This window comes from Hesperophylax consimilis, chromosome 19 (genome assembly GCF_061612785.1).
Source record: "Hesperophylax consimilis isolate HC1 chromosome 19, BYU_Hcon_1.0, whole genome shotgun sequence".
In the NCBI taxonomy this organism is placed as follows: Eukaryota; Metazoa; Arthropoda; class Insecta; order Trichoptera; family Limnephilidae; genus Hesperophylax; species Hesperophylax consimilis.
In genome coordinates, this window is record NC_142854.1 from 2,543,654 (window position 1) to 2,565,959 (window position 22,306).

The 22,306-nt window shown below is 36.1% G+C and overlaps 2 protein-coding genes across 2 annotated transcripts in view; one reads left to right on the forward strand and one right to left on the reverse strand.

Annotated features, from left to right (window-relative positions):
* Nucleotides 1-4,566, reverse strand: part of LOC149414643 (uncharacterized) — a 220,273-nt gene extending 215,707 nt beyond the window's left edge. The window contains exon 1 of the mRNA XM_089643555.1: nucleotides 4,183-4,566. The gene's annotated coding sequence lies outside the window, so the exon portion shown is untranslated. The remainder of the gene's footprint in view (nucleotides 1-4,182) is intronic.
* Nucleotides 4,567-5,991: 1,425 nt separating this feature from the next.
* On the forward strand, nucleotides 5,992-22,301 carry LOC149414646 (pseudouridylate synthase TRUB2, mitochondrial). The gene is made up of 5 exons (XM_089643553.1): nucleotides 5,992-6,181; nucleotides 12,333-12,524; nucleotides 12,750-12,966; nucleotides 18,170-18,306; nucleotides 20,545-22,301. Exons 1-5 carry the CDS (start codon nucleotides 6,058-6,060, stop codon nucleotides 20,787-20,789), a joined length of 915 nt encoding a protein of 304 aa, XP_089499679.1. The 5' UTR covers nucleotides 5,992-6,057; the 3' UTR covers nucleotides 20,790-22,301.
* Nucleotides 22,302-22,306: the final 5 nt, after the last annotated feature.

The window sequence follows — 22,306 nt, forward strand, 5'->3', positions numbered from 1 at the left end:
AGAAAAATAGTTTTTTTAAAAGACAATCAAATTAATATATATTTTTTACAGATTGAGTAAGTGTAAGAAAATTAGGGGTACAATATATCATTATCCAATTTGAGGGACTTAATTAACTTTTTGAATTGTTCATAATTCACAGTTTCGGTTACACTAATTTTATTTTTGGACAATAATATTTTTTTTTATATTAACTCCACACAGGAGGCCCTGAAGAAAATAATTTCCCTCAGGGCCTGTGTCATCTTTGGGGATGCTGTGTGGAGGGTCTTTTTGTGGAGAGGAAGGAGTGAACATGGGTCTTGAAGAGTCCCATGTTGTAGGAGGGAGGAAACACAGAGGCCGGCAGTTCGTTCCACAGCCGAGCTGTTGAACTCAAGAACGAATCGTAGAAGCGACCCGTTCTCATGTGACAAATGTCTGTTGTACCATCATGTAAATTGTACCATCTCACACCTAAATACGAATAGTAGTGCTGAGCCGTGGTCGTTCTAAGCATAGGAATGGCTATTAAGCCATTAGTTTTGAATCTATTGCTTATGCTATCTGAGGGGTGAATTTTATAAATAAAATATTCTTTATAAATTTGATATAAGGCGATTCTCTTATACAATTCTGTTATAGATGGTACATTAAATTCCTGAAATATCTCTAAAGTAGGGGAGTCATATGGTTTTCTAAGGATGATTTTTATAATTATTCTTTGAATTGTAATTATGGGTTGTAAAGAAGCCTTAAAAGCCCCTCCCCACCCAATAATCCCGTACTGCAATAAGGACTGAATTAATGCATAATAGACAATTTTGATAGTTTTCTTATTTAAAATATTTCGTATATTATAGAAAATATAGATAAGTTTTCTTATTCTTTCAACAGTGAGATTAATATGGTCTTTCCATTTAACATTTTTATCTATTAAGATACCAAGATATTTTATATTGGATTTATGATTTAGTTTCGCGCAGTCCGTATTACATGTACCGTCGTGACGGCCGGCATAGTCCAGTGGTAACGCATTGGACTGCCATTCCGAAGGTCGCGGGTTCGAACCCGGCGTGCGCAAATAAATTTTATTTCATTAATTTGTGTTATTTCACAATTAATTAATTAAAATAATATATAGTATATTTGCGGCACGTTCCAGAGTGAAAGATACTACCAGTATCGCCCTGGTGTAAGACCACCATTCAGAATTGAAACGTTGCTCCAAATGGCTTTAGCCGTGTTTAGTGACTAGATCTGAATAGCCAGGTACTTCCCCACCTTCCTCTTTCCCTTCCCCACTTACCTTCAGCCTCACAACATCCCCCAATTGGGGATGCCATAGTCTCACTGGCTCCAGACGGGAGCAGTTGGGACTCTTGTGAGGTATTCACTATAAAAAATAAAAAAATAAAAAATATGTTAACTATCGTTTAGGGAATTTCTTAATAAAATATTTTCGGACGCTTTCATTGCTAACGCTGGCTAAAACTTACGAGATACATCAAAATAATGTACTACGGAATTATATATCATAAAAAGGCCTACATAAAAGTCATAGATGGTATATGCCTATCTCCTACGAATAACCCCCAGCAACACCAGGTACACAGCTAGTATACTATAAGTTACGAATAAATAACTATTGCCAAGATGGAAATCACTGGTACACTCTAGACTAAATAAATTCCGAACATTCAAAGTTCATAAGATAAGAACAAATTATAAGTTTAACCGGTACCAAATGTTTATTATTGTTATTTGTGGGACTTTGGCATCCCAATGGAAGGGGAAGGTCTGGTCATTGAACACGTCTAAATCCATTTCATGCAACGTTTCTTTTCTGAATGGTGGTCTTACACCAGGACGATACTGAGAGTATCAACCACTCTGGAACGGAATACTATACAGAAAACAGGTTGATTATTTTACCTCTCCACCGCGGAGGCAGTATACAAAATTATTATTTTACCGGAAAATTAAAATATTTTATAATATTTTAATATTTTATTTTGAAATATAAAATAAAATATTGTAATTTTCCGGTAAAATAATAATTTTGTATATTGCCTCCGCGGTGGAGAGGTAAAGTCCTCGACTTCGAACAATTGAAACTCCGAGGAACTAGCCTCATTGATCCCTTCGACACTGTTACAATTGAAACTCCGAGGAACTAGCCTCATTGATCCCTTCGACACTGTTACAATTGAAACTCCGAGGAACTAGCCTCATTGATCCCTTCGACACTGTTACAATTGAAACTCCGAGGAACTAGCCTCATTGATCCCTTCGACACTGTTACAATTGAAACTCCGAGGAACTAGCCTCATTGATCCCTTCGACACTGTTACAATTGAAACTCCGAGGAACTAGCCTCATTGATCCCTTCGACACTGTTACAATTGAAACTCCGAGGAACTAGCCTCATTGATCCCTTCGACACTGTTACAATTGAAACTCCGAGGAACTGGCCTCATTGATCCCTTCGACACTGTTACAATTGAAACTCCGAGGAACTGGCCTCATTGATCCCTTCGACACTGTTACAACTGAAAATCCGAGGAACTAGCCTCATTGATCCCTTCGACACTGTTACAATTGAAACTCCGAGGAACTAGCCTCATTGATCCCTTCGACACTGGTACAATTGAAACTCCGAGGAACTGGCCTCATTGATCCCTTCGACACTGTTACAATTGAAACTCCGAGGAACTGGCCTCATTGATCCCTTCGACACTGTTACAATTGAAACTCCGAGGAACTAGCCTCATTGATCCCTTCGACACTGTTACAATTGAAACTCCGAGGAACTAGCCTCATTGATCCCTTCGACACTGTTACAATTGAAACTCCGAGGAACTAGCCTCATTGATCCCTTCGACACTGTTACAATTGAAACTCCGAGGAACTAGCCTCATTGATCCCTCCGACACTGTTACATATTTGGGAACGGTTCCACGATAACTCAACTCACCTTTAGAAAGTGATATAGTCATTATAAGCGTAACCTTTTTAATCTAGTTTTAGTTTCATCACTTTTTATGACTTTATATCACTTTTTAAAGGTGTTAGGAATTTGTACACGGTCGACATTTGTCACAATATGAGAACGGGTCGTTTCTGCGATCTGCGACAATTTCATTTCGCCACTTACGATTTGCCGGCCTTTGTTTTTCCCCCTCCTGTCGTAACATGGGTTTCTTCAAGCACCATGTTCACTCCTTTCTCTTCTTAACAATACCCTACACACAGCATCCCCAAAGACGACATAGGTTCAAAGGAAAATTATTTTCCTCAGAGCCTCCTGTGTGGAGTATATCTTAAAAAATATAGTGGAATTTTCTATTTTTAAGATGTTTATAATTTTCACCGCAGCCAGCCAGCACGATAAAGAATTATCTAGAATCACTTCCAATATAAACCACAAAAATATCTATTTTAGCAGATAATGTTGCTGTCAGTAAAGTTCACACATACGTAAAAGTATAATTTAAAAAAAAACGTTTTTGGTCACCACATTATTTTGTATGAGAAATTAATTTAATATTTTACATTAAATATTCGGATGCCTAAAGAATATTTGGTTACCAAATATAATTCCAGAGCACTAATTTATTTAATGGTATCTGGAAGCACAAAAATGATTGATTTTATAACAGAATACAAACATAAGCATTACTTTGACATGTTAGGTTCGTTCTTCATTCCTTGTGCACATACTGGTCACATGCATTAGTGGTAAAATATGACTATTGGTTGCAATATCTTAATATCAGATGATTGCCAGACACTATTTTCGAGAATCAATAACCTATAAAAGCAGCTATAATCATATTATTTTTGATGACAAAAGGGCAAATATTTTGATAAAATCACAAAAGACGTTATTTTTCTACATAGCGACATTTTACGCTCGATATTACGTAGATTACAACCCAATTTATATTTTTAGACGAATTTAACAACAAAGCGAACTGACATGTCAAAATATGCCTACGCTCTTTTTTATGGAGGCCACTCAAATAGTATCAGTTTTTGGCACCACGTGAATATCTCTTGAACATAACATTTCAATGGAATCTCGAGATGGAACCTCAGACGATCTCGTGATGATAAGATTCAACATCGCAAACTCGAAACAAAGTCGTTTTGACAAGAGAAGTGTAAACAGACGTATTGTAATAGTATATGTATACTTACGATTTTCATTACGAAGCCAATAAACCCAACACTATTGCACCTAGACACTTAAAAAAACCGTACACAAGAGCAAGAAAGGTTAATCAACTAGGATTTAACAATAAAACCATCCATTCAAATCAAATTAATTCACAATTACCACACTGATGGGTACACAAAATCTCAAAACTAGTTTGAGATCACTATCGAAGATTGAAATTTTTGTCTACCTAATTTATGTGGCGCGGACTGATTTGGAGACGATTTTTCGGGGCAACACAATAATATACACTTTCACTGGTTCTAAGTGACATAACTAAATACTAGAAAAACAAATAAACCACGAACACCCGACTTGACGTACGACATCCACCAGGAACCGCGAACAATATCGACGCAAGCGCATTGACGTTTGAAACTGGAATTGGGAATACTATTATAGAAAAATAGAATAGATGACAACACAAGAAACTCTTCTCAATACCAAAATTATTATTGTGATTTTTTTTATGATACCACCTATAAGGTAAAACTGTAACTAAGAAAGTAAACCTACGAAATAATACGCGGGTAAGTTCATTCTTGAGATCAATTGTAGTAAACTTTCACACCGCTAGAGGCAACGGTATTTATATATTCCATTCTCCATAGGTTCGAATATTCCAATGTGAAGTCTGCACAGTTTATTTGCAGTTTTCATAGATAAACTATATTATTAATTTATATCCTTAAACTGATGCCGTCCCCACACTCTTGACGAATCTTTTTTTTATTTTTGCGTTCGGAAACTCTCGCCGAGGGGTGTATTATACTTCAGCATTTCAGTCCTGCCAATGAAAGCTCCGTTTACAACAGTGTGCCTGTCAGCTCATCGCTTTGGCGTAATTTTTATGACGGTTCAACACCTGCGACTTGCGCTGGAGTTTGAAGGCGGGTCTCCAGCGATAATATTACCACAAACACTGAACAAAAATTTTGTGCAAGCATCTAACGTTGGGACAGGGCTAAAATGTTTTTGTTTTTGATCATATATTTTTTTGTATCTTTATATGGAATGTGTGGGACTGTACTAACCTCCCCACATACCGGAATAAACACTTTTATTATTATTATTTAAACACAACAAAAAAACGTTGTGGCTCCGACTCAATATTTTCATCCTATGGTTTGAAAACATTTGAGAATCCAATTTGACGCAAGAATGTAGAGACGCTCTTTCGCCGTACTTCACGCCACCCTAGCTCCCTTCGTTAGTTATCGTTTCTAGTCAAGAGATAATTACCGTAAGGGTGTTTTGGGTAGAGGTAAGGACACAGAGCCCGTTTACAATGTATGCAATGCGTTAACATAATATCTGGAAACATGACTTATTTATTGGCTCGATAACAGAATAAATCACATAATTATTACAGTGGTGAAATACTTTTTCATAACAATAGAATTTGTATAAAAATGAGTTTAAATTACAAGTAAGTACATAAAAAATTAAATAATAGTAAATTCATTCAAATTTGCATGGAGTGCAAAGGACAAGTGGGTACATCGGCTCGGGAATATAGTAATACTTACGTTATGTAAGTGTGTCCTTAGCTCCATCGTCGAAAGCGGTGGTAAGAAGCTTCTACGTGCTTCATCAGCCCGGAAAATTTTCGCCGAATGTCTTTGAAAATAAAACTCGCCGAGAGTGTGGAGCCGGCATTACGAATCGTTCGATTTGAGACAAGAGTTAGTACTGATTTATGGTTAGTTCCTTCTTGCTTTGATCTGACAGACTGTCAATCTAAAATAGCTTTTCTATGGTTCATCTTTAACCTCAAATTTTCACACGTAAATGACAGTTGTATGTTGTGATTGGTGTTTTGGTCCGAAAAGTATTAAATTGTTATCTAATTAACAATGAGTTATTTTCGCAATGCCAGTGTGGCAATGAAGGCTCTAAATGGCGTCGCCTGCCTTTATAAACCCGCGGGCCTGTCTGTTAAATACACAAGAAATACACTTTTGGCGAATTTATGTAGAGGTTAGTTTATTACAATAATCCAAAGAAATTTATTCATAATGATGTACTAAGATCGACAGCCTAGTAAAGTATAATTTTAGAAAATGTGTTAATTAATTTTGGTAATCTTTCAGAGTAGCTGGGTTATACATTAAATTGTGTAAATATTTACCTAACCATCGCACTTTTAATCGGCACAAATTATGGAAATTACACTTCATTTCAACTTAAAATGGTCCACTAGTCAAAAATAATTTTGAAATGGAAGTGGCCCGGCGTTTTATGAGTGGTTATAAAATACTTAAAAAGCAACCCCCGTCAAACCAGTTAACACCCAGTTGCGCCCTTAACCGCACACTGGTAAAATTTGTCTAAAATACAAAATTTTTATTAAATAAAATAATTATTTAGGATAATCAAAGTACAGTGGTGCCTCACACAACGAACGCCTCGCACAGCGAATGCTGCACACAACGAACTTCCTTTTCGTTCATTTCACGATTCATACAACGAACTTCGCTTCACACAACGAAGTCGCCCGATCTTCTACGATCACTGCCGATTAATTGCATCCTCCCGCGCAGGCAGTCGTTAGACTCGTTAGTCACTGCGTAGTACGCTTAACTTACGCACGTATCGCAGCAATCGTTCTTCATTACGAATTAAATCGCACACGTATCACGGCAGTTGTCCTTTTAAGATAAACTCAACATTTTTTTTATATGATGGGTTCTAAAAAAAGCAGGAAGGTGATTTCTCTTGAAATGAAACAGGAAATAATTAGAAGGAGTGAATGTGGGGTAAAACAGTGTGACCTCGTCAAAGAGTTTGGCCTCAACAAGACCACCATTTTCACCATTTTGACAAACAAGGATGCAATAAAATCAGCCAAAGTAGCCAAAGGAGTATCAAAACTATTTAAGTGGCCCAAAGGTTGGAATTAGAGGTAGAGGAAGAGGATGTAGAGGAGCTTATTGAGGAACACAAAGAAGAGCTGACAACTGAAGAGCTCCAAACACTTCTGGCCCAACAACAGGACAATGCTCAAAGGGAAGCGTCATCTGATAACGAGGAGCAACAATCAAACAATCAACCAATTCCAACTGCTGACATCAAGAACATCCTGGTCAAATGGAAAGCAGTTCAGGAGTTTACCAATGCCCACTATCCGGATTCCGCTGAAGCAAACAGGATCAACGACCTGTACTCCGATACTCTTGTCCGTTATTTCCTTTGGACAGGTTTTTCACTGCACCATCGGCGGAAAATGGATGAAGATGTGCAAGATTCGATTATTTCTTAAAATTAAAAAATGTGTGTTTTTTTCATTATGTTTTTAGATGTATCTAAATAAAAATAATAACAAAAAATTTTACTTTTTTTTATGTCATCTTACCATATTTTATGCTACAGAACGAATTATTTTTTTTAACATGTATTGTTATGGGAAAACGCGTTTCACATAACGAACTTTTCGCATAACGAACTTGCTCCTGGAACGAATTAAGTTCGTTGTGTGAGGCACCACTGTATAGTGTAAAACTCATACACCGACGACTTAATTTGTAGAATGCGTAACTTACATTTAACATTTAACAGGTCGTTTAGACTTAAAATTATTTGACACTTCACAAGAGTGCCTCTGTCTATACAGTGTAAAGACGGGGGAGTTGTTTCGCCACCGGTTGGGCAGCGTTGTTGGGCGGGTTAAGGAAAGGTGGTAGAAAGGGAATTATTAATGCGGATTTTCAAGAGGTCCGGAATATATGAAGGAAGCAGAGATGTGCTTTATTTCAAATAAATCCATTTCAAATGGAAATGCAAAATGCAAAATGGGTATTTTCCATTTTGCATTTTTAATGCTTTTCTAAAAACCATTTTGCATTTTGCATTTTAAATGCTTTTCTCAATGTATTTTCCATTTTAAATGCTTTTTTGCAACATTCTTCCTACTATCTCCACTAATCTTTTTTTCATAAGCCCCAAATATCAGTCGGTCCTCAACCTCGCTATGAGAGATAAGGGGCCGTTCAAGTATTACGTAAGCAGATTTATTACAATTATTTACCCCCTCTTCCCCCTTGTCACCAGAAGTAAGCAAAGCTCTTACCCCCCCTCCCATGCTTACGTAAAAATTGGTACCTATATGCATTTTTCTGTTAATATATTCTGTTTTTTAAGCGAGTACCTAAACGTATTAATTATTTGTGGGAATCCCCGAATATGTATTCGGTTTTCAAACATAGACAATGTGTGGGTTGCCAATGTGTAAAAAAAAAACTACTGCTGAGCAGTGCTGACGTAATCACTATCTCGACCCCCCCACCCCCCCATGTCATCAAAAATAAGCAAAGCAAAGACCCCTCTGCCCCCCTATAGTGCTTACATAATACTTGAATGGCCCCTAATTTACATTTGTCAAGTTGCTCCCTGGTAGGAGCCCTGGCAATTGAGTGATACCATTACAAAAAATACTGATTCATATACTGAACATGGGGCCATGACGCTGTAATATTAAATGTTAGATAGCAGTTTCTATGTTTTTACGTTGGCAACATTAGTCCCGCCCAAATTTTTTGTGGTTTCATAATCTGTAGTCGTGGTGTTTTTGGATTTACCATCATGTAATATGTTTGTTCTACATTGATGTCCTCTATAATTATTTTAATTGTTTGACCTGAGAAACCATTTTGCATTTTCAATGCATTTTGAAAATAGGTATTTTACATTTTGCATTTGAAATGCTTTTCTAAAAACCATTTTGCATTTTGCATTTTCAAATGGAAAAGTTTTGACCCATTTCCATTTTGCATTTCAAATGGTTTTGGGTACCCATTTTGCACATCTCTGGAAGGAAGTATAACAGTTTCCGGAAGCTCGTTCTACATACGAACCTTACACAGAAACGAGTCGAAGAAACAACCCGTTCTCATGATCCAAGATCAACTCACGTCTGTGTCACACCTGTGCAAAGGGGTTCAATTCCCATCGGCGGCATTTATTTTTTCTCAGAAGAATTTTTCAATTTATATTTGTGTTTTAGGCTAATAATCATTGCTTATTGTAATCTATATAATAGGAAATTTAAAAATACAAGCTTCCCGGAACCGGAGTCAATAGAAGTCCGTTCGCCACTGGAGCGGGGCATTAACTGATATAAAATGCACTTAATCGTTATGCAGACGCCATAAGGTTTAATTCGCAATGAATTTGTTGAATGCCGCCCATTTTTTTTCTTAAAAAAAAAATGCGAAATTTCAGGTTTTATTGTATTTTGTTAAGTTCAAGCACAAATAAAATCTTTTTTGATCGTAGACATAATTTTCCACATTAAACAATAAAAATATATCCAAAAAGAAATTCATAAATATTTTTTTGGCTTGATATTTTGTATTTTTCCGAGCTTATAAAAATTAACATTAAAAGCTTACAAAAAAATTCTCGATTACTTATAAGGCCAAAATGTGTTCAACACGCAGTATTTATAAGACCAAGATGTGTTCTACCCGCAGTATTTTCAAGGCCAAGTTGGATTCTACCCGCATTATTAATGAGGCCAATATGTGTTTTACCCGCAGTATTTATAAGGCCAAGATGTGTTTTACCAGCAGTATTTATAAGGCCAAGATAAGTTCTACCCGCAGTATTTATAAGGCCGAGATGTGTTCTACCTGCAGTATTTATAAGGCCAAGATAAGTTCTACCCGCAGTATTTATAAGGCCAAGATGTGTTCTACCAGCAGTATTTATAAGGCCAAGATGTGTTCTACCTGCAGTATTTATAAGGCCAAGATGCTTTCTTCCCGCAGTATTTATAAGGCCAAGATAAGTTCTACCCGCAGTATTTATAAGGCCAAGATGTGTTTTACCAGCAGTATTCATAAGGCCAAGATAAGTTCTATCCACAGTATTTATAAGGCCAAGATGTGTTCTACCCGCAGTATTTAGTTGAAACATAATTACTACAATTAATAACTACTTACGTCGGGAAAAATCATATAAGATGCATTATAATTCCATTTTTATTCAATCAATATTCAAAATTTACCTTTCAAAACGATCCCTTTGCCGCCATTTTGAACTATTTTAGTATGTAGTGACATTTGCGAAAGTTTCGTTTCAATCTAAATACGTATAATTTACGTGATTAACCCAAACTAAGAACCTAATAACCTATTTTGTGCTTTTAAATAGTTGGTTCTTGTAGTAATTCTTGAAAAAAGTGCAATTTTCCAATATCTGTGCATAAAATTCTTAATTTTTTCAATTACCCTTATAAAATACCTTCAAGTAAAATTATTAAATGAATTAAGTGATTCCGAAAGTTCTATCCACAGTATTTATAAGGCCAAGATGTGTTCTACCCGCAGTATTTAGTTGAAACATAATTACTACAATTAATAACTACTTACGTCGGGAAAAATCGTATAAGATGCATTATAATTCCATTTTTATTCAATCAATATTCAAAATTTACCTTTCAAAACGATCCCTTTGCCGCCATTTTGAACTATTTTAGTATGTAGTGACATTTGCGAAAGTTTCGTTTCAATCTAAATACGTATAATTTACGTGATTAACCCAAACTAAGAACCTAATAACCTATTTTGTAATTCTTGAAAAAAGTGCAATTTTCCAATATCTGTGCATAAAATTCTTAATTTTTTCAATTACCCTTATAAAATACCTTCAAGTAAAATTATTAAATGAATTAAGTGATTCCGAAAGTAATAACTTCTCGATACCACAAGGCACAGTTTTAGGACCACTTTTGTTCATATTATATGTAAATGATATATTTGAAGTTGCTAAATACGGGGAAATTGTCTCATATGCAGATGACACAGTGCTTCTTCTAAAAGCAAACACATGGTTAGAACTGAACAAAAAGGCTAATTCAGACATCAATGAATTGAAAACATGGTTTGACAATAACCTACTAACGTTAAACTCTAAAAAAACACACTACGTACCATTTTTCATAAACAAACCAAATACGCCGCATGAAATAAACATTCGAATTCACTCTGCACCAAGCACTCAACAACACCACTGTAACTTACTATGTACTAATATTGAAATTAAAACTTCAACCAAATATCTAGGGATCACTATTGACCAATGCCTAAAATGGATACCACATATAACCATTCTCAAAAACATAGTACGAAAATTAACCTTAATTTTTAGCTGCTTGAGACATATTCTAAATAAAGAACTACTGAGAATGACGTACTTCGCATTCTGTCAATCCATAATCCAATATGGTATAATAGGATGGGGGGCGCCTATAAAACTCACACACAACCTCTTTACATTGCGCAAAAACTAATAATTAAAATAATATTAAAGAAATCATTTTTATATTCATCTGAACTCATTTTCAAAGAATTTAAAGTCAGAAAATTAAATACTCTTTTCCTGTATCACGCAACCTTACAAGTTTACAAAGATGATATCCTAAACAAAACCGTACCATTCAAAAACATAGCAAATCTCAGGCAAAAATACATGTTACCAATTCCGATTTGTAAAAAAACTTTGGGTCAGCAAAACTACAAATACTTAGGAACAAATTTCTTCAATAAATTGCCAGAAAATATAAGATCACTAAATAATAGTTTCAAAGAATTCAAAACACAATTAAAAAAATATACTGAAAACCTGAACTAAATTTAAAAAAAAAAAAAAAAAAATAAAAGAAAAACAAAAACAAAAAATTAAATAAAAATCTAAGAAACTAAACAAATAATACCTCATCCCATACACACAAGCAATTGCTTTTTATGGGAGAACATTGAAAAATAATAAATATTAATCATATCATAATATCTTATCTTATTACTAGTGAAATATATATATGTATATCACACATTGTAAATTTATTTATTGAATAAATTGAATTTGTTTAAAAAAAAAAAAAAATGATCTTGTGCTGCCATTTTGGATTTTTGTTGTATGGATTGAAGTTTGCAAAGGTTTCATTTCAATCTCAATATTATTTAAATAACCCAAACTAAGAACCTAGTATGTAACCTATTTTTTGCGAGCAAATAGTTGTTTACTTTAGTAATTAAGTTGAAACGAAGTGTAATTTCCATAATCTGTGCCTATTAAAAGTGCGACGATTAAGGAAATATTTACCCCTTTAAATGTTATATTATAATTCCAGACCTCAATAAGATGGTGGTCAGGCCCCCCACTCAGATGGTGGAGATCGTGGGGGCCACCAATGCCCCGATGGAAGTCAATCTGGTCACCGACTTGTCCGACCACACGCTGGTGGTGGGGCCCAGATATCAGATGTGCGACTTCAAGTCCAGTTATGGAACCTTCTTGGATCGGAACACTAGCGGAGTATTGCGTAATTACCTTTGCTATTTATCTGATTGTAAACCAATTGTATTGGTACATACATTTTTTAACCCTTTATTTATATCAAAAGAATAATTATGTTTCCAAAATGTAAGGGGCTCCTAAGGGGCTCCTTAACTCCAGGATAAAATTTCTAGAACTCTTACCTATGTGTATATAAAGACGCCACACAGTGAATTTGCAATTATTGAAGAAGTAATATTGTTTTGTTTAGTTGTAGGTATCAACGCGGGTACAAGTCTGACGTATAAAATTCACCACGGCAGACCGACGCGCGCGTACAAGATTCATGGCATGCTGGGCGCGGCGACTGAAAATTACTTTGCCAGTGGAAAGGTGGTTGAAAAAGCAGGCTATAGACACGTAACTCGCGCTAGGATCGACAGAGTGGTCGCGTACATGCAGTCGATGCACCAAAGGAAAATGCACGAGTGAGTATTATGTGTTTTAATATTTGTACAAGAGACCTTGATGTGCTCTCTTAAAGTCAAAAGCCCTCGATACTAGAGATGAGTAGGTTCTGCGTATTGCCGGAGGCTTTCAAGGAGTACTTCCTTTTAAAAGAACCCAATTTTTATTAGTGAGTTCCGAGTTCTCGGGCACGAACTGGGCACTGGGTTTTGTGGCTGGTGCCGGGACTTACGGTTCTGACCCCGAACTCGGTCCCGGATCGGACCGGGACCCGTACAAGGACTCGGACATATAAACCTAATTTGTTTTAATTTTATTTATTATATAAAACATAGCTACATGCATTACATTCTAGTGGTGGGCGTTTCTGTTCTTTTTAAAAAACGAAAACGAACTGTTATTTGTAAAACGTCAACTGTTTGCCCAAACTGTTGAAAAAAAACGAGTCGTTTTAGAGGTAATTTGTGTGAATTAGTAATGGGTTAGTAGCGTAACTGTAAGTTACCGTCCATAACAATAAAAGTAATAAAACCCTGCTATCTATAGGGGCGAGATAGCTAGGTATCATTAAAATTAAGTTTTGTGATTAAGTACATAAATGGGTTTTCAAAATATTAATCAATAGTGGCCGAATTTCGGGGAAACTTTGCGGACTCATTTATTATAATAGGATTAATAAGCAGTTTACCAGATTTACCTGGACATGTAATTAAGAGTTCTTGGAAACGTGGAAACTTTACTATTTAAATATCATTATTAACAGGTAATAATATGGTTAGTGTTGTTATAATTACATGAAGTACAAAAACTGGTTTTAAAATATTTTCCAAATCAGCCGGATTCCGGGGAAACTGCAGTCATTTATTATTAATTTGGTAGGCAGTTTACCCGATTTACCTGGACAAGTAATTACGAGTATGTTCTTGGAAACATAATTTTAATGCCATTCTTATTATTATACGAGTAGGTAGGTGCGTATCTCTAAACATTACGAAAATTTACAATCTTATATTGTTTTCAGTGAGGGTTTAACCTATTTAACTTAACATTATTTATATAGCACCGTTTACAAATATACAAAGAAATAATAATACACAGAATATACAAAGTAAAACAAATATAATTTCTAGGCAGAATCAGAAACAAAATTTATTAAATAAACTTTCAGATAATCCATACAATGATATCATCATACAATTGTTTTCAGACGATGTACCCATTTATATTATAAATACATATATACAAGAAAAACGTATTTTTTATTCTATTTTGTTAACATTCAAAAACATGAGCATTTCGACCTTTTTTGATGTTAATCTAGCTCTCCTTTCACTGATTAAAATTCCTGTTTTTGAAAACATCCTCTCGCATGGAACCGAAGTACCAACAATATTGCATTTACTTTTAAATATTTCAGCAAGATTCGGATACACATGTTGGTGTCTTTTCCACCAATCCAGAGGGCAGTTCATTAAACCAGCTTCGTTTCTCAGGGGCAGCATATCATCAAAAATATACATATCCGATTCTTTTATTGCCTGGGATAATGGAGTGCTTTTCCCCTGCACGCATTTCTCTGCCAAAATCTCATCAAAAATACTCCAGGCCGAAATTTTTTTAGACGTCGTGGATGATGCCGTGGTGCCCGTGGTAACCGATTCAGCTGTAATGGGTCTCACTTCAGTTTTTTTACTTATCATCGCCGCTACCAAGTCTCGAACATGGGTTTTGATTTTGTTGGCAGCGGTGACATCTGAAAAAACGTGCAACTTGTACCTCGGATCCAGAAAAGTACACAAAGCAAATGTAGTGCTAAATTCTATATTTCTGAACCTTTCTTTTAATCCGTTTTGCAGTTGCAGAATTATGTTTTTAACGGGGTCGCAGAACTTATCCGAACTTTCAAATTTACTACATACACCCAGTAAACATCTAGTAACTACGATTACAGAGCTTCCCGTCATGTATTTTTCACCGCTCATTGAAGCTGTCATCTCTTCGAATGGTTCCAAAACCTCGCACAGCTCTTTGCAGGCTTTCCATTCATGACCTGTGATTAAAGGCAAATCTTTGTTAATTAATGCCATGGTTGCTTTAAGGGCTTCTTCCAATTCTGTGAATCTGCGCAGCATATAAAATACAGAGTTCCACCTCGTTGGAACTTGCTGGATCAGACGCTTAGGATCCTGGACACCCTGTGATGACTGATATTTTAAAAGTTTCTCGCACGACAGGGTGCTCCTTTTGAAATGGGCAACGATTATTTTAATTTTTTCGATGGTATTTTCAAAACTTTTTAAAGCATTCTGCACTATTAAATTTAATTTATGCGCAAAACAGCCGAAATGCTTCCACTGTAAAATTTCTTCGAGTGCGTTGGTGATGTTACTTGCATTATCTGATACGGAGAAATTTACTAAGCCGATCAATTTCCACTCCGTTAAACCTTTTCTGAGTTCTTCGGCCAATCGAACTGCGGTGTGGCTTCCAGGAAAACTTGTACACTGTAATAAAACACTCCTGAAATTAAAGTCGTTGTCAATATAATGTCCTGTTATAGCAAGGTAGCTCTCCGTAGTCCTGGAAGTCCACATGTCTGTCGTGACGCAAATGCTAACAGCATTAGCAGCAACAATGTCTTTAACGGTCGATATGGATTTATGATATAACGCAGGTATCATGACTGAAGATATTGTTTTCCTACTGGGAAGATCATATCCTGGAATCCATTTGGAATATTTTCGAAATCCTCTGTCCTCGACGATACTGAATGGCTGAAAGTCCTCAATAAAGAGATCCAACAAGTCATTGTCGATTTTCTTCTTCTGATCCGGCGTGACCTTTTTTGAAACAAAAGAGCTCAGCGTTCTTTGTCGCTTGTTGAGATGAACCGTTTCCAGAGAAACAGCTGCACTGCCTGTTTCTTGTCTTCTGGAACAGCCTGGTTCTTGGGAAGAGCAACTTGGTTGCTGAAGAACAGGCTGACGTCGTGTTTCTTCCTGTATTGGTTCTCGAATATTATTTGACGTCATCTCCAGATGAATAGATATGTGTTTTCTTTGTAAATGCCCCTTTAAATTTGATATTGTCGATTTATATGACACGGCCTGATTACAAATTATGCAAATGGCCATATTGTTATCAGACTTATTAAAATAGTTCCATACTCCACTTTTTTGTCTATTCGCCATATTTAATTTTACTTTAAAAAACACTTCAACTTTATTTATTATAACGTAGTCAACGCACAGCACAACACAAAACCAAGAATTTGTCGTTCAGAAAATAAAAAAATTTATACTATCAACAGTCAACACTCAGTATACGAGCCGTTTGGTAAGGTCTGTTCGTTTTTCTCGTTACTCTCGTTCTCGTTTTGTAATGAATGTAAAACGGCAAACAGCCCCTTATTTATGTGATTTCAATTTCAACCCGTTTAAAAAATAATAGGATTGCCTTCTCACTCTTTGCCGTAATGGGTGTTAAGTGTGAAACGTTAAGATAGTGTTTTTTCCAGGAAAAAACAGCTAAACAGGGTGCCTTACAGAAACAGCCCTTACCTGTTATGGATTGCCTTCTCGCTCTTTACCCGTAATGGGCCTTAAGTGTGAAACGTTAAGATAGTGTTTTTTCCCGGAATAACAGGTAATGTTTTTCGCCTGCAACAGACCTATCTCACTCTTACATATTATTACGACGTTAGTGCGAGAGAGTAAGATAATGTTTTTCATTTGGAATAGTTCTTTTTCATTCACACTCGTGCTTTCTTGATATAAGTTAGAAGAGTCGACAAAACGGACAAACTGTTTGTGCGGATTATAAATAACAGTTTGGGCATTTTTTAACTCCAAACATGTTGTGCAAACGTGTTTGTCGTTTTTGGACTCACCACTATTACATTCCCAAGAGTTATGAACCTCATTCAAATTAATCAAACATTAACTAACACTGAAAATGAGTTTTTTTTTATAATCACTCAAATAATTTGTTGCTACATTGTATTGAATTTTAAGTCCGTGTCAGTCGATATTATTATTTAACTAATTAACTCATCGGTATTTGAAATGAAACTCATACTCGTATATTCATACTTAATATTTATGTTCAAAATTGTAAATGGTAGTGTAGACAGCCATGTTTTAATTAACCTCATTGAATTTCATGTACCCATTAGAGCTACTTGTTCTAAAACCCTGTTTAATTGTAACAATTTCAAGACTGAGCATTTCAAACACTCGCTTGTACCTAGATTACATGAAGTTAGTAATAGGTACGCAGATTAGGGGACCTGTTTAACTGCACAGAAGCTAGGTACAAGAAGACTATACTATCATATCTTCTAAATCATTACTAATATAACGTAAGTCTACTCTTACTTGTTGATAATATTTTGTATGTACTTGTATCTCCTTCTAGTATTAATTTTATACTTTCTGTCATCATTTTATGATTAAATGCCACAGTTAATTGTTATTCTGTGACATGAATTATGGTATATGGTATATTTATACCGTTGATGTTCAATAAATAAATTCCTCCAATATTATTGAACAAAACCAAAATTTTCACTCACCGTAAAGTCCGTAAACAGAATTGACCGCTATATAAACAAAGGCTGACGTGTCACCACTCACCGATAACTCCAGAGGACACGAGGGGATGCTGGAAGCGACACTGCCGAGCGCTTGGTACATATGAAGAGGCATTCAGGTCCGAGTTCTCTGGAGTGGTTGATTTTAAAAAGGAATAGGAGGGGGATCCGCTTCCCGCAAAAGACTTGGGTTCAAGAACTCATTTCGGCTGAATCTACACACCGCTACTTGATATGAGAGATTCAATTTCAGTTGGTATTTAGGAAGCGCAACATTAAATTCTGCAACTTGTGGCATATGCACACTATATGACTGAGGACTTATCATATACATGGTGTCTGGAAACTAGTGGTACAAGCAGGGGGACTGGTGTGTTTACATCACATTTGTCGATTTTGTAGTATGTATTTTTTTGATATTAGCTTTCGTCTTCAAGTAAATCGATTTCAAAGATTGAATTTATTAGGTTAAATTTGAAAAAAATTGGCTACTAGGGGGTTAATATCAGTTTTCTGAATGCATCAAGGTATAGATCCGCATCCAAAAGCTTTTTAACCCTTAAAAAAGTGGAAAAGTAAAAAATAATAATATATACATACCCATAATAGAATAATTTGTGTGTTGTTTGCAGTCTCTCAGGGATAGACATGTCATCCCAGGCGGGATTTGAGCTGATGTCTTCGGGTTTGATCCGGCCGGCAGAAGGGAAGATACCCGTCGTCTACGGCATGAAATGCGTCCACTTTGAGTCTCCGCACTTTACTATTGGTAGGTATCAGCTCTGAACCCATTGAAAACAAACTTCCTATTCCAACTATTCCTAGATCTGCTTTTGGGCACTGGCTTCCATGGGGGCACCCACGCACTTATGCTTTTCTCTGTTCTGTCATCTGCCATTCTTTCCACATGGCTTCACCGTTACAGTTTATGGGACCTACTGAATCTTATGATGGTTTCATGCTCAATTAGATTCTAGAGTTCATATTTACCATGTACCAATTTGAAAAAAAAAACTGCTGTGTTAATTTATGTACCTAAATCCTTTCGATTCCTAGGTAATGAAATAAACAGGCAAATGAAATTGAATTCGACTATGGCATCCCAATTTGGGGTAAACTGTAAAGCTGAAGGGTGTAGGGGATGGAAAGAGAAGGGAACAGGAAGGTTGGAAAATATCTGTCTGTTCAGATCAGGTTGTTACATATAGGATTTGTAACAAGGTGTGTGCATCACTTTACTTACATCGCAACTATGGTCTTGGTGTGTGGGACCTTTAAGTACCTACACATTGTCATTTTGCTATTGGTCAAATTGACAGCCCTGGAATTTTGACTTGGAGAGTTGCCAAATTTGAGGGAGCAAGGATCTGTGATTTGCATTGAAAGCAGTGGCCATTCTTTGATCACCAGCCCAGAGCAGCGGGCATTCCTCTTGGCCGAGGTTCGACGAACACATTTGCCAATTTTTGTGAGCATCAGCTTTGCATATGGAGCATTGACCATTGGATTGATGGAATTGGACGGCATCTGCCGACCCTGATTGGTTAAGAGGGACCCTTTTGGAGACCAGCAGCGTGAGGCTGTTTTGCATTGGACTACAGCATTATTTTTTTGGATAAATTATAAACTGGGAGAGTTGCTGTGAAGAACCTGAATCTACTACTTCGCATCAAGAACGAACTGGTATCACACCTTCATTCTACCTATGCAAGCCCTGCGCCAGACAGATTTAAAAGTAGGATGCGAATTAATTTCTTTTTTATTATGTCTCTTTTGTAGTAATACATTTTAGTATTCTTAAATATTTTTTTATTTCTAGATAATAAACCCATCCTTACTTTTATTTGTTGCCACTTAATCCCACGGTAACAAGGTCACTAAAAACGTCTAAAGCCATTTCAAGCAATCTTTCGATTCTGACAAATGATTAATATTTTATTTTTGGGATAACTACCTCAAATTGTAATATTTGATCATTAACCTTTTGAACGCGTTAATTTGCTCCGTTTTATCTATACCCGTAAGCGGTACATATTTTCAAATACCTATGCACGCAATTAAATGTCAAATTATAGCATTCTGGCATGATTTATTGGACTATATAGACAGAACAGATTATTCTCCACAATATGAAAACAAATCCTCGTGTGTCAACACTCTTAGATATTTATAAAAACAATAACATAAAATTTCATACAAAGACGTACCGTATCTTTTGAATGTGGTCCCGCCATTCACTCGGCGTGTGTGTACTTAGGTGATAGACACAAGTGGGACAATATGATCACTTATCATTTTTAGTTATGAATGACATACTAGTACTAACGCCATCCGTTGACAAAAATGTAAACTAAAGGGCTAAAAGCGCGAAGAGGCGCACTTGATTATCGATCTTTTTTTATGAAATACAATTTTATTTTTAGAAATTCTTATAGATGTCAGCATCGTGATAGATTTACGAATGTCCAAGTGAGCAAGAAATACATTTATGACGAAAGAGCGCTGGAAATTTCGGCCGTCAAAGTTTCCGTATCAACTGTTGATACAGCCGCGTGTGAGTATGGACTTTTTGCCGTAACAACAGTTGATACGGCCCCGTGCAAAAAGTTAAAGACAATATTAGCGACTCTCAAATGAAAATATGAAACAGAAAAGATTTGGTCGCATCAATAAATTGATCCCAGAAATGTGATAAGATTAATAATTTATATGCTGGGCTACGGAGTGTATTACATAAGATTGTCCTACACATACTAAAATACAAAGTGTACATCAGGCAAGTACTCTCAGTATCGCTCTGGTGTTGGGTGATCAGATCTGAATAGCCAGGTACTTATAATATGTCTCTACCCCATATCTTTCCCCTCCCTTAAACCCTTACCTTACAGCCTCATAACACAGACACTCGGTAGCAGTTAAGACTTCAGAAAAAAATTCCAAATCTTCGTAATCTGTAATCTTTCTATATACTACCATTATTTTTCAACATGCTACTTTTGATTTCCAGAAATCCAATCCATCAACGAATATGAGAAATATCTCCACACGCTCATACATGACCTGGGAATGCAATTAAAGACGGTTGCGCACTGCACGGCGGCCCAGTGCATCCGCCAGGGCAAGTTCACGTTGGAGCATGCGGTCCTTAAAAAGCACTGGACGGTTCCCGAGATCATCAGGAACATAGAGGTCTGCGCAGAACTGCTGGAGGAGAATGAAACTATGCTGAAGCCGCGGGCAGCTCTTGCGTGATAGATCTACCACTGTACAAATTAATAAACTACAAATAGTAGAGCTAAATTTGTGCATTCGAGAAACTTACTTATATGTCATACTTTGATCTTTTTAATTTCTACATTAACCTCACACAGGGGTGAGTGTGAGGAAAATAATTTCCATCAATGCCTACGTCATCCTTGGGGATGCGGAAGGTTTTTTAAGGAAAATAAGGTTAGGCAGTTAGGAATCTGAGGGTGGGTGTGTCCAGGACTGATGGACGCATGAATACATCTCTCATAACTTCCCCTCCTTCCTTTCCCTAAAATGACCCCCGCACAGCATCCCCAAGATGACATAGGGCCTGAATATTTTTCTTCAGGGCCTCCTGTGTGGAGCTAATGTAAAAAAAAATTAAAGTGGCCACGGAATGAAATTTATGCTCTTGGTGTGTAGGTTGAAACAAAGGCAGAGTTTAGATATGAATTGCAGTAGTATGGGTGAATAGCCCATCTCTATCGTTTCTACTGGTCTATGGTGTGTACGGACATACAGAAAAGAAGGTTTAAGTTACCACCGAGACTCGAACTCGGCACCTTCCCCTTGCCGGGAAGACACTAACTTACTGCCGTTTTTTCTCATATTGTATCCTCAATATCTACAGCAGTGATGCCAACTGCACAGATAGGCTTGTAGATCTGTAAATGTGTATATAAGACAATGTTAAGTGTAAATTGTGTTGTGAATGCGATAGTCAATTGAACTTGCGAACTCAAGTTGTGATAATCTTTTTGAATATTTTTTTAGAAATAAATACATAACATGCTTGGAAAGTTTTACATATAAGTGTTTACCCTATAGCTTGCGGGTATGTAAACTATTAATTAAATACTATGTATTACAAGCAAGGACTCAAACCTGGAGCATCTTCTCTTCTGCCATGAGATTTATCACGGGATTGACAGAATTTCAAAGACGTTAGTGAACTTATTCAATTTTGCTATCGAACGAAGTATTTATTTAGTTTTTTGCCCTCAATAGGTGTATTACAATTTTAATAAAAAATCAAATTGTCAAAAAATATTTTTTTAAACTTAAAAAAAAAAAATTATCGCCAAATGCTGATCGTGTAGGACTGACATTTTGTATATTATCGTAATGTCATTCGATTTCATCAAAATTCGTGTATGTGTGTGTACATGATTGCCACCAAAAGTTGATAGAATGCATTGTCATCGACAATGAGTCTATCTGCCGAGTTTAAGCTCGATCGGATGTCAGGCGGTGGGTTAATTTCTACTTCCAAGATTTACATTCATTTATTGCCGAAAACAAAAGTGGAAATCAAATAGATGTTTGTATTATCTACTTGTTTGACTCTACAGAATCTTATAATGGTGTCATGATTACATTTTGAGTTAAATTAATCTTAATTATGTTGTTCCTTTAAGTTCTCTATGATCCATTTTCTAGCAAAGGTCCAAAAAATATGTGCGTGTACATATTAGTATTATAAATAAGAATTATGTAATTATGTAAGAAATAAAAACATG

What these genes read in the sequence shown, in the direction of transcription:
- LOC149414646 (XM_089643553.1), top strand. Translation starts at nt 6,058, where the DNA reads ATGAGTTATTTTCGCAATGCCAGTGTGGCAATGAAGGCTCTAAATGGC. An exon ending in TTTGGCGAATTTATGTAGAG is followed by an intron (nt 6,182 to 12,332) that starts GTTAGTTTATTA and finishes TTATAATTCCAG; the next exon opens with ACCTCAATAAGATGGTGGTC. An exon ending in GTCTCCGCACTTTACTATTG is followed by an intron (nt 18,307 to 20,544) that starts GTAGGTATCAGC and finishes TTTGATTTCCAG; the next exon opens with AAATCCAATCCATCAACGAA.